General features: G+C 46.7%; 1 protein-coding gene across 1 annotated transcript; it reads right to left on the bottom strand.

Moving 5' to 3' along the window:
• Nucleotides 1–58: 58 nt before the first annotated feature.
• LOC144107990 (uncharacterized) lies at nt 59–9,062 on the bottom strand. Its single transcript, XM_077641244.1, has 5 exons — nt 8,994–9,062; nt 6,738–6,888; nt 5,187–5,343; nt 2,944–2,998; nt 59–336 (listed from the first exon to the last, which is right to left on the bottom strand). The coding sequence occupies exons 2-4, from the start codon at nt 6,875–6,877 to the stop codon at nt 2,948–2,950; spliced, it is 348 nt and encodes a 115-aa protein (XP_077497370.1). The 5' UTR covers nt 6,878–6,888; nt 8,994–9,062; the 3' UTR covers nt 59–336; nt 2,944–2,947.
• Between the last annotated feature and the right edge of the window lie 3,235 nt (nt 9,063–12,297).

A 12,297-nucleotide genomic window follows, 5' to 3' on the forward strand; every position in this document is an offset into this window, starting at 1 on the left:
ATCTCGGTCATTCGTTCTCGAAAGGGACCGAAAATTCGAACTGAGCGGGGTTCGCGTTAAGGGAGCTTCCTCAATACACTTGGTTTTGGCATACGAATTAATGAATTGCTGCTTTACTGGCGCAGGGACGATTGATACCATGAGCCAAGTACTCGGGACTAACCGGAGGGCTCAGCCCTCAGTTGCGGCGCAATCAGCACCGATGGCTCCTCCTGCTTCCGCGTTGCGGCTTCGGGGGCGGAACCGACCTGTGGGTGCTTTCTCCGCAGGAATAAGTGGAAACTCGAGTGTCTACTCCAAGACCGGCTGGGATGACAATCTTTACTCCAAGACCGGCTGCATTGAGAGGACGTCAAATGAGAATGCCACAAAATGAATAGGTAGTTCAATTCAGTACACTTCATTTTAATTTAAAAAAATGGAATGCGATAATGCCTTGGAGGCGATGCAGGTATTCTGTAAATAAATAAATAATAAAAGACATGAATCTGTCGAGACCTTGTCTCACCTTGAAAATTAATAGCAGGGGAAAATTTTCAACTTTAATATTCAACTTCAATATTTCAAGGCGCCGCCCGGGGACACCTGGCGGCAATATATTCAACTTAAGAGATAAAACGTCGACACATGCCAATACTCAGTGCAGGCTGTAGATTAATACAACTTACGCTTTGAAACAAACATGATCGCGACAACGCACTGGTCAGAAAACTGGTCGGAAATCTCAAAGTGGGAATAATTTGAAATAGTTAACATGGAAGAAACCTGACAACAAAGTTATGAGGTCTGATAATACATATGAGTGTCTGTTGTATGTATAAAATGTTCAATGGCCATTAAGACGTGTATACTGTAATTCGAGTGGCTTAAATGGCAGCGTAAGGTCAAAATAGCGCTCGTGATGGCAACGAAACTTTATTGCTTGATAAGTAAGATCCTGTTTTCAATAATTAGTTCTTACGCTTCTTGCTTTGTGTGCGTAAGTTCTAAAGCGATATTGAGGAGATATATTATTGACTTCTTTAAAGCCTTTTGTGTGGAATACTTGAGGCAGTTTAGACTAATGTACCTTGTTGGTAGGCATTAAATCGCATCTTAAGAAGAGTGGTTGGGCTGACAGGGGCTTCCACAAATGCAAAACCACCACAGGGTTCTTGGTAATTGATTGTCATGCTTCTGTTCGCGTAGCCAATGTATGTGCAGGGTTTTACTCCTCCTGTTTTCCTTCTTGTTGAAAATGTATTCAATTCCGCCAGTGTTGATATTAATGCCACGTGTTTCCGGGAAGATTCGTAGAGCAAAATGTTGGGCCTGTTGGTGTAGCAACATATTCACGAAACCTTTGCGCAGATTAACACAGGGCGGAAGGGAGAAACATACACACACACACGACCACAAAATACTTTCAAAAATGTTCGAAAATAGGCCTTCCGGGATGAAAATACGGGTTTTGCAGCGTAATATTACCATGTTCGCGTACATCGGAAAGCTGGTGAATTGTCTTCAGTAGCAAGCTGGTTAACCAAACTATCGCTGACAGACAACTAACCGGCTACAGTATGGTCAGCCTTACCGGTCGCTGAGGGGGGGGGGGGGTGTGATGGAAGTGGGTGCGACCAAGGTGCTGCTGTTCCAGCAAGCTGCCCCCTGTTGCCGTGCTGCCGCCTGAATCCCCTGTGAGGGGGGGGGGGGGGAGCTTCGGCGCAGTCCCAAGTATTTGCACACAGGCAGGAAGCTTTTCATGGTGTTCATCCGCGACATCCCCAACCGCTTTTTGTCATCAGTATCTAACGAAAACACAATCCTACAACACCCAAAACATATGTTATAATAAGGAAAAAATACGTACAAATCCAGTTTTTTAAATGATCACCATCCTGCTGTAAGCATTATCCAGGAAAGTCAATCATTGAAAGCTTTCAAAAATAGCATCACTATTTATCTGTTGTCACTGCAGGCATGACCACTATTTTTGTTTTTATTCTGTCGTTTCTCGCAGTTTTTGCCCTACTGTTGTACATAAATGTTCAATATGAAGTAACTCAAGTTTCAATGTTAACCAATCCACTCTGTAATTCCTCGTTTAGTGTTTATTTTATACGCTGAATGTCTTGTGCTCTCGATTGGGAGCAAGAAGGGCACAGACTCTTTGTCAGGCATCCATTTGCCTTTTGGTCTGCGCCCTAGGCAAATGTACCACACGTTGCCTGAATAAACTCTTTGACTCTTTGACATGGAATGCGAGTCGGTTGCAAATTCTCCACAGCCCAGACTTCGTTTGTCTGGCTGGAAGCCCCCTCGAAGACCCCACTTCGATATCGGAAACAAACACGCAGCGGCTGGGTGCCGCGCTCTTTTCACCAAAAGGGAGTGCATGCGGCATAGTCGTTTTGGACATTTTGGTCGGCCTTTGAAGCCACGTCGGCCAGTACCCATTCAAACACCCCTCCACACCTGCTACCATACACTGACAAGGGGCATTGTGGGCCGCAGCCCACTCACATGGCCACGGAGAGTGCCCTGACAGTCCTCCTGGGGATTCGCAACTCACTGCAAGGTAGGCCCCCGTGGGAAACCTCGACTATCGACGTAGCTACTGGACACGGAACAGCAGCCATAACCGCCTCACAGCCTCCAGCACAAATGAGGGGCAACCAACCAGCACGTCCTAGTCGGGTTCTCCATCGGCTGACACACCTTTGTGGAATGGGACACGTGTGGGTCAAAATGTTTCGGAAATGCAATTAATTCCTTTTCAGCCTAAACATGCAGCCGCAAACCAAAGGAGATAGTCTGCACTGCCCCGCCGTCAACTGCACCTTGCATACCTAAATACGTGGCCCCGTCTCTAAGCAGCCAGAAAATTGATCGTTTTCTTTAGATTAGTGTCTCGAGAACTTCTTGGACAGCCGCACCTTGGACGAACAGGGAAGCCAGGCTTACCTGATCAAGTGCCTCCTTGGTAATCGAGCATAAGCCGAGTGCTCCAGGCATGTCCCTGAAAAAAAAAGAAACTGTCAATGATCATTAAGATTTCAGTGCCATCTGAGTAATCGAGGACGCGGTGAAGTGGTATGTCATAGGGACATCACCCGTAAAGGAGGACGAAATGGTATACGATAGTAGCGGCAGTAATGTGAGACTTTATTTAGGCACAACACTTAGACGCCTAAGACGATGATGGCCTGCTGCACGAGAAAACGCTGTTCGTGTTCACCTACAGCTTCAAGCCAGTCCAGCCAGCTCCCGACAGTGCCTGTAAGGGGGTGCGAAAGAAATACGATTGCAGAGAAACCGGGTAGGAGAATAAACAGTAGGCGAGGTTGGCATAAGGGGCAGGACCGTTGGTATATGAAGGATCGCGACGGAATTTGTACAGGTAAAGTCGTGCAGTTGTGACAAGTGTGTTGAGTTGTATCTGTCGAAGGATGTGATTTTCTCGCTCAGAAAGACTAGGGTGAGAGTTGGGTTAAAGCTTACGGTTGAGTCGGAGAGCGTTGTATATAAAATTCTTCGATGGAGCAAAGGTTGCTGTAAACCGCAATAATAGTGCAAAATTCATGTGGTAGAACGCGTATCTTGTGTCATAGAAGAGATGTTTCCGGAAGGGAAACATCCTTCTAAGGCAAGGATACATCCTCGGATGTTTGGATTTATTCTTCACATTTGCTGAGCACGCCGAATTAAACACTATGATCCTTAAGTCAGGGGGCAGTCGCATGCACCGGAGTATCACCCACACGAGTGTGAGAGAGGATATACAGACATCCTAAACCTACACAGGGGGACGAGATCTAAATACCCCCCACCGCATAAAGCCCTGACGAAAGAGGAAGCAGCGTTTTCGCGCAGACTGCAAGCAAACTCCTTCCCAAATTTATACATCCTAAACAAAATCTACCCGACGCAGTATAGAGATACCTGCCCCTGGTGCGGGGCCACACCCACACTCTACCACATCACATGGGAATGTAAACGCAACCAAACATTCCGCCAACACAATAACCCGAGTGCGGAGCAATGGGAGAGTCGGCTCACCAGCTGCGAGCTCACGGCCCAAAGGGCTTTAGTGCAGCACGCAAGTGAGGTAGCTAGGCTTAGTGGACCCCTGGAATAGGGGCCCAACCTTGCTTAAGAAGAGGCCTCAAGTCGCCAGCGCAGTGAAGACGACGGAGGCCTCGAGAGGCCAAGCTCTTGAAAGCACCCAAATAAAGTTTTTTTTCTCTCTCTCTCCTATGAATTCACTGCAAAATCGAAACACCGACAGAGCTGCACTCAAATTTCGCATTGAATATCGTAATCATCCTTAGAATTGTTTCGTTCAGGTAACAAACAAACCGAACCGTGAATTTCTTTACGCACACGAGAACTTTGCGGGTGGCACGAAGGATCAGTCTCGACCCGCCCTCCCAGGTTATTAGTAAAATTTTGATAAGCAAGTATGATGATGCGTTTCCAGAAATGGACAGTATAAACGGACATGAATCATTTCCCGCATTTAGGCGTCTTACCTCCCAAAAGCAAGTACTTGTGCGTTACTTGTGTGCGCGTGATTCTCACTTTGGAATGCACTTCTCCTTTAAGAATGTGGTTAAGAAGGCCCGAAGTTTTCGTTCGCTGCGTTCCCTATAAGACAAAATCCATCTCATTTGCGAAGATGACGGATGCAAAATTGATCTGAAACAAATCACTGCTTAGTGCAGCCAACTCTCAGAAACAAATCCAAGATCACTTCGTACAAAACTGTGTAGTACACAGCGTGACAAAGCGTTAAGTTCATTCACGGGGAGCGACATCACTGTTCAGTATATCTGACTGAAATTTGACATCGCGTGAGGACTGTTTTAGGTGTTTCTGCCCTTGGACGGACGGAGTTGTTCGTATCAGTAACCCGGTTTCCGACGATTACGTAACAGGAACACCTGAAGCGTCTGCACACGATGCGGATGCTCAACTATATGACAGGACGCATTATCTGATTGGCCGACAAGGGGAAGTGAACTCAATAACGACCCGCGAAATATCCACAGTTGCACTTTCCTCTTCCATCAAGACTGGTAATGCCAAAATGTGACTTCGTGTAAAACGCCAATTCGAATTACGGGAATTAGTATTCAGATTCTACCGCAGTAGTTCGGCACTTTACCGTTAAAGCTAACTATGAACCGAGGCATATCGTGACTCACCGAGGCACGCAATCCAATAATTCCGGAGGCTGGCCACGCACCACCGGCTTCCACGCTTCGGCGTCGGGGCTTCGGACGTTGGGTGAGGTCCTGCAGGCACTGTGAACTTTTCCCGTGACAGGAAAGGAAACGCAGGATTCTGCTCGAGCAAGCAGGCCTGGCAAGAATACAAGGATGCCTCATATAGCAGGTCGAAAAAAAATTAGCTGGGGCTTAACTCGCTTAAACCAATGTGCGACGTGCGAAAGCGTGGTGAAGTAAAGGATGACGCCACAAGCGACGCCATAGCAAAGAGATGGCGCAAAACGCCATTATATGTTGGCGGCTTTTGATGCTTTTACAAGATGTAGCTTGACCTCCGGATTTTTGAAGTCACTCCACTCCAGTCAAAGAGAATGCTTCCGTCTGATGAGGTGTGTGCCCTCCATCTAGTTGGAGAATTATAAGACCGCCGAAGCATTTTGGCCTCATGGTGCGTTATTGCTATTGAGTCAAAACCAAATGAAACATTTACTTTGCTCTTTTAGTACAAATTCCTGTCGTGAACACTGCCAGTCCTGTGGAACTTCCGTGTCCGTTCAAACTCTTCCTGTCTTTGTTTACGAATAATTCCCCGGCAGCACAACTGATCGGCCCAATATTGGAAATATATTGGCAAAGGCCAGTCCGACGTAGGACCATAGTGAAACCAGTCATTTCCAATACTGAGCCGATAACCTGTGGTGCTTAGGTTTCGCCTGCCTGAGGATCTTAACGTGCAATGAAATCGCAAACCAAACGGGTGCCTTCTGTGTTTCGCCTGCATCGAAATACGGCCACTGCGACAGTGACAAATATTTGGCGATACCGAAATTAAGGAAGCAGTAACCGCATCGCACTCGGTAGACACCTGAACTGCACCGTGACGGACGGTATGGAGGAGGGATAGAAAAAAAGAAGGGAAAACTAGATGGTGCAGCGGATGACTCCGGATTAGATTCGACTGCCTTGTGTTCTTCCTGCACTGGCATCGCAGAGCGCACGGCAGTTTTATACGCATCACCTTCACCGAACCGTGGCTTGCATTTGATACCGCATCATCGGGCTCAGCGGCCGACTGAATGAGTCACCATGGCTGATACTTGCTTTCCTTCGCTTCTGCACGGCGATCACCTTCGTAGAACACCACCGCGGCCATTTTAAGTTCCAGACAGCCTTGAAGCCAGACGTCTTTAGTGATATTAACGCTTTTTATTACATCAGGCCACTAAGACGTGGGGTCACTGCGCGTTTTCTTTAGAAACCTGTTTTGGGTGCCTGAATCGATGTGCCCTACTGAACAAGCGTCTGCATCTGGCTTTCGAAGATGGCAACAAAACCATGAACTCGAGATCTGCAGCGAACGTCATATAATATAAGGCGTAGCGGCGAGTAGGATATGAGAAAAGCACACCCTGAATGTTCCCTTCTTTCAGTCCCGGTTTCTTCTGCTGAAGTTGCATTATATACAACTGTCAGAGATGTGCAGCTCATTGCACTCAGAGACAAAAACACGAGGCCACGCTCACTCACCCAGACCGTTGACCACACTGGACAGCCACGTCGGTGGATTTGCCTGCTTCCAGGTTATGGCTTGGTGACTGGGCGGCCAACATGGACGGAAAGCTGCTCTCCAGCATTGATGCTGCGGCTGCCTCGCCCTGTCTGCCCATAAGGAGGAAGACTGCGAATATGCGGAAAATGCCAAGCCTCTTCTTTTGGGATGTGACAACACCTGTGACAGGTAGACATATCGCACTAATCACACTGGAATCTGCGCTGTACAGCTGGCCGTACGATTATTCCACTGCGTGTATTGAATGTGTACTGTCACAAATTCTTTTCATGCCAGTTCCGTCCTGGAATACACCTTGCTCAATATTACTTGCAATAGCACCAAATACTGGTCAACGGGTTTATTACGCGAAGCTTTACCATTTGGCCGCAGAAAAACAATAATAATTCCATTCAAAGAATAGTAGTTGTTTATGCTGACGCTGGCGCATTATGCTTCGCTGCCTCCGTGCAGTGCCCCATCTGACTGCTCCTACGACCGAGACCGCCGGAAGTAGGTTATCACCAGGACTCACTCTTGCACATAAGACATGCAAAGAAAACCGTTGTGCGTTATGGGTATGGTCCCTAGACCCTATGGGTTTAGGAAAAAGGAGAGATTCTTAACAAGATTTATTGTTGCCGGCATAACAGTGGCCATGACACCATAGCCTACACCTCTTCATAGCAGTAGGCCATAGAGCCATCTTAAATGAAGCTAGTTTTACCAATAGATCACGTAAAGTAGTTTTTCCAACGCCCGTCGACCGCCGAGGCACGCCGAACGCGCCCTGCGTCCAACGCGGGTGATGGGTGAAAAATCAGACGCGTGACTGCCCTGTATCAAGCAGTTCGACGGCCCCAACTTTTTGTGCCAGTATAAATGCCACCACAAAACGTTTGGCCACGGTTCCGGCCCAGGACACCCAGGCATATAGAATGCACGAGGCAGACTGCGTTGTCCCGAGCACAAAGTAAGAAAGCGGAAAAGCATTAAACTAAACGCGAGCTGAACCAATGCGAAATGTTCCCGAACTTGCGAGGCTTTCCAGAAGAGCGAGCTCCACAAGGTACTCGTCTACAGACGTAGGAGAAAGTCATGAGTCACGTGTCATGGAAGAGGACGAAGAAAATTCATAACAGGTAGAAAAGAGAATGAAGGGGCGTGTATAATGCCAGGTGGGAAAGAAGTATGGTATGATGCGGTATGACGTGCTATGGTATCGTATGGTATCATACGATATGGTATGGATGACAGAAGCCAGAGTGCAGAGTTCCGGTTTAATTTAAGCTGCCGGGGGCTCTGCAGTGGGAGGGTGTTCCAACCGGACCCCGAGGTAACCATAGCCGACAGCGTGGAGTAAGGGCCGGATTTGCACAGGTCCTGCTGCCTTATGCTGCGTAGCCTTGGGGTTACTGCGTTCTATTTGGAGGAAACACAAGGATCTTTTCAAGGTCGGCTACCACGTGTATTCAGAAGACTCCCAAACAGGAAGTCACAGAGGGCTCGGCATCCTAAGAATTACAAAGAAAAATACACCTATGGGCTGAACTCCCTGCTTAGAACTCGCGAATTTGGACCTCGGAATTCACGATGTACAAATTTGCAAAATACTTCTTGATCTCAAGGCGCCTGCACCGGCGTGCTTTCAAGGCAGCTGATAGCGGACTGCCACGAGATGAGAGAGAAAAAACGAATTCAAATTCGAACTTATTGTTTGGAACTCGAAACAATGGCGCCACCGTTAGAGGCGGAGGTTGTTTGCAGCTCTTGCTGTGCAACATAGCTGCAGTGGCGCCCAGGATACGTATAAGGATCCCACCGCATGGCTATTCCAATGTGTATCATCGTTATGCTAACAGCTCTGAAAGTCATCTATAATTTATAGCCAGCCGGCTTTGCCAAATTCCTGCTACAAGGAACTTTCGACTAGCTACAAATTTAAAATCTCATTTTCCTCTAAGAGCGAGCTGCAGCAACGGGATGGAGCCCGCAACATTAGATTGTCTCTATTTTTGTGGTACAGTCTCAAGGCTAATATCCGAAGCTAGAGAGAAACAGACGAAGGCGTCGAATTATGCAAGATTCAAATACAGAGGTTATCAACAACGCTAACCCTTAAGTTTCCGTTAATCACGTTAGCATTAACGGGATTTCACTTTAATGGCATCGGCTGCGATTTAGTGGCTTAGAGCAAAGGCAGGCATTGCGCCGAAACTTGATCCCATGCCTACCGGTAATCCTCAGTGTGGCGGCTGAACGTAATAGTCCGGTTATCACCACGTCCACCTGCTTTCTCGCTGCGGTCGTTGAATGTGCAGTCGCTAGTTTTCCAGTCTTGACGTGCTTAAGTCGCGGGAGGCAGTGGAAACGCAACTCTCTTTTAGGAACGAGACAACGCTGCAAATAAAAGAGAAAGTCTCGTATAGTTGGTTAAAGAAAATGGCGGCGTGTGCAACGAGCCTTCAGATCATTCGTCCGAAATTATTCGCTCGGAAAATAACGGTCCGTCGGCGCAGAGGTCGCTTTGCCCACACGAGCCATGGGTCATAAGGATTTAATGGTTCTGTTTCGATTTGGTTTTATTTCTAACCCTTCGTCAAAGGCTGAAACAACGCTATGAACCCGGCATAAAATTCCTGGCAACGCGCTCCTTTCAGATTTATAAGTCACAATAATGATACAGAAGAAATTATATCAAAACATGTAATTGCTTGGCTAGGTTACAAAAGGTAGGCTCTGTCCTGTTCGTGACTAATGTCTCTTCAGTGCTCATATTCTTATGCGGCAGTATGAGCGTGCGTTAAACTATCTTCTTAATCTATTTCATGCGCTCTAACGCTCTTCAGTAAAGAGTAATCTGCGGAAAAAATCTGTTTCAGCTTCAGGCAGTGGTCCTTAGAGAGAGGTTGAGAGGTCGGCCTGCGGCGCGGTGACCGTGGCCTGCTAATCCACACTGGGGAAGGGGGAACGGGACATTTTGGGTGGATAAAAGTTCAACGTTCAGAAATGTTAAATACATTTGCCGTAAACGTTAAAACTCTAAAGGGGACACCGAAGACAAATCCACTGAATTACTGTTTTCAGTATAAAGTGAATCTCTGGCTCTTTCTACGTACGTTAAAGTAGGCCAGGCAACAAAGCCGATATTCACAGCTGAGAAAACTGAATTTTTAAAGCCAGATTTATTGTCTAAGGGCATCAGTGATGGGCGAAGGTGTGATGAACGATTTAGTAATGATTAAATTAATGAAAAAGGCTAGATGATAAAGTCCAGTAGAGAGCGATGGTATGGTCTCTGCGTCCTGGAAATATATGAAGCAGGGTTGCTTGGTGAAAGACCCGCTACCTTCAGGTGCCGGATCGTTGTAGGCTTGAGTGCTTGGCAGTCCCACAGTAAGTGACGAATTTAGGCTTCAATCTCCTCGCGTTTATATATCGGACAACAAGGCCAAGAAAAGAAATAGCGGCCAAATTACAGATTTTGCCCCCATTAGTTTCAAATTCTTGACATCTACACCGAGAACGACCGGTTCCCGCTGTTTCAAGTGAATGGCGGTGCAGCCTGCCCTCCGGGATCAGCGTTTGAAGTTCGATATCGACGCCTGCATTTTGCTTGCGAAATCGACCGATGATGGAGACACTCGTATTTGCTTTCTTCTCTTTACTTCGTTATAAGCGATCTGTTTTCTGTGAGAGTTTTCTCTTTGCTGTTAGAATTCCATAGTCTGTTAATACAAGCACTTTACAAGTCAGCCTTCTTACAGAAAAATTGGGTGAAAAGGAATAATTTCATCTTAAAATGAGGAGGAACACTTGTTTGCTAAGTGGTTTATATGTTTTGCACAAGAATAACGCGTGATTCGCTCAAGCTATGTCCTGACGATATTCAAGCTGAGCCTTATATGGCGTTTATATGGTATGTGCACTTTAATACAAAGGCTGCTTTCGCTAGAAACCGCATAATCTGCTTTCTACGCATCAAAACGAGAAACAGGCGAAAAGCGCCATCCCGAGAATTTATGTGAAGAAAGCCTTCCCGCTGGGAAGAAGGGGAAAGGTATGCATGTGGTCGACACAAAGCGCAGGTGTTTATGCAACCTGTCGCCTGTTGCTGCGCTGCAGCCTGCTTCATATTCCTACCCTCACCCCCCCCCCCCCCCCTGGAGCACCCAGTCCCTTCCGGGGGAGGGTGTGCTTTGTCGGCGCACTCCCAAGTATTTGCAATGCCGCGGCGATGGCGCCCTCGCTGCCAATTGTGGGCTGCTGTTCCCTTGCTAGACTTTTGAACATTACCTTGGTTCTCTGGAAGTTAAATTTTAGACCCAGCGTTCTGCTCTCCCTGTCTAACTCATTGATCATGATTTGCAGTTCACCTCCTGAGTGACTCAGCAAGGCAATGCCATCAGCGAACCACAGATTATTTAGGTAATCGCCATTTACTCTTATTCCCAACTGTTCCCAATTCATGCCTAGGAATACCTCCTGTAAACAGGCGGTGAATAGCAATGGCGAGTTCGTGTCCCCTTGCCGGACGCCCTTCCTTATTAGAATTTATTGCTGACTTTATGGAGGAATATATTTGCTGTGCAGTTGCTATATATATCCTCCAGAATTTTGACATAAGGCTCTTCTACCCCTTGATTACGCAATGCCTGTATGACTGCTGAGGTTTCCACTGAGTCGAATGCTTTCTCGCAATCAATGAAGGCTATATATAGAGGTTGGTTATATTCTGCGCATTTCTCTATCACCTGACTGATAGTGTGAATATGATCTACTGTGGAATATCCTTTACAAAAGCCTGCCTGATCATTTGGTTGATTAAAGTCTAACGTGGCCCTCACTCTATTAGCGATTACCTTAGTAAATACTTTGTAGGCAACGGCTAGTAAGCTGATCGGTCTGTAATTTTTCAAGTCCTTGGCGTCTCCCTTCTTATGAATTAGGATAATGTTTGCATTTTTCCAAGCTTCCCATACAGTCGAGGTCATAAGGCATTGCGTATGCAGGGTGGCTAGTTTTTCGAGCACGATCTCCCCTCCGTCCTTCAAGAGAACTGCTGTTACCTGATCCTCCACAGCTGCTTTTCCCCTTTGCATTGCTCCTAAGGCTTTCTCTACTTCCTCTTACGTTACTTTCGAGATGACCCACTGCTGTGTACTACTGTCTTTCTCATTAACACTCTAATTACATTGGCTACTGTACAGGTTAGTGTAGAACCCTTCGGCTACGTTGGCTATCTTATCCATATTGCTAATGACATTGCGCTGCTTGTATTTCAACGCATACATCTGGTTTTTACCTATGCCTAGTTTCCTCTTCACCGCATTTAGGCTACCTCCGTTCTTTAGAGCGTGCTCGATTCTCTCCATATTAAACTTCCTTATGTCGGTTTCTTTGCGCTTATTTATTAACTTCGATAGCTCTATCCCTTCTTTTCTGTCGGTAGGGTTAGACTCTCTCATGCTTTGGTGTTTCTTAATCGGATCTTTCATCACCTGAGATAGCTTTTTGGTATTCTGTCGAATTGTCCTA

Source organism: Amblyomma americanum, chromosome 10 (genome assembly GCF_052857255.1).
Source record: "Amblyomma americanum isolate KBUSLIRL-KWMA chromosome 10, ASM5285725v1, whole genome shotgun sequence".
In the NCBI taxonomy this organism is placed as follows: Eukaryota; Metazoa; Arthropoda; class Arachnida; order Ixodida; family Ixodidae; genus Amblyomma; species Amblyomma americanum.

What these genes read in the sequence shown, in the direction of transcription:
- LOC144107990 (XM_077641244.1), bottom strand. Translation starts at nt 6,877, where the DNA reads ATGGGCAGACAGGGCGAGGCAGCCGCAGCATCAATGCTGGAGAGCAGC. An exon ending in CAGTGTGGTCAACGGTCTGG is followed by an intron (nt 5,344 to 6,737) that starts GTGAGTGAGCGT and finishes TATTCTTGCCAG; the next exon opens with GCCTGCTTGCTCGAGCAGAA. An exon ending in TTATTGGATTGCGTGCCTCG is followed by an intron (nt 2,999 to 5,186) that starts GTGAGTCACGAT and finishes TTTTTTTTTCAG; the next exon opens with GGACATGCCTGGAGCACTCG.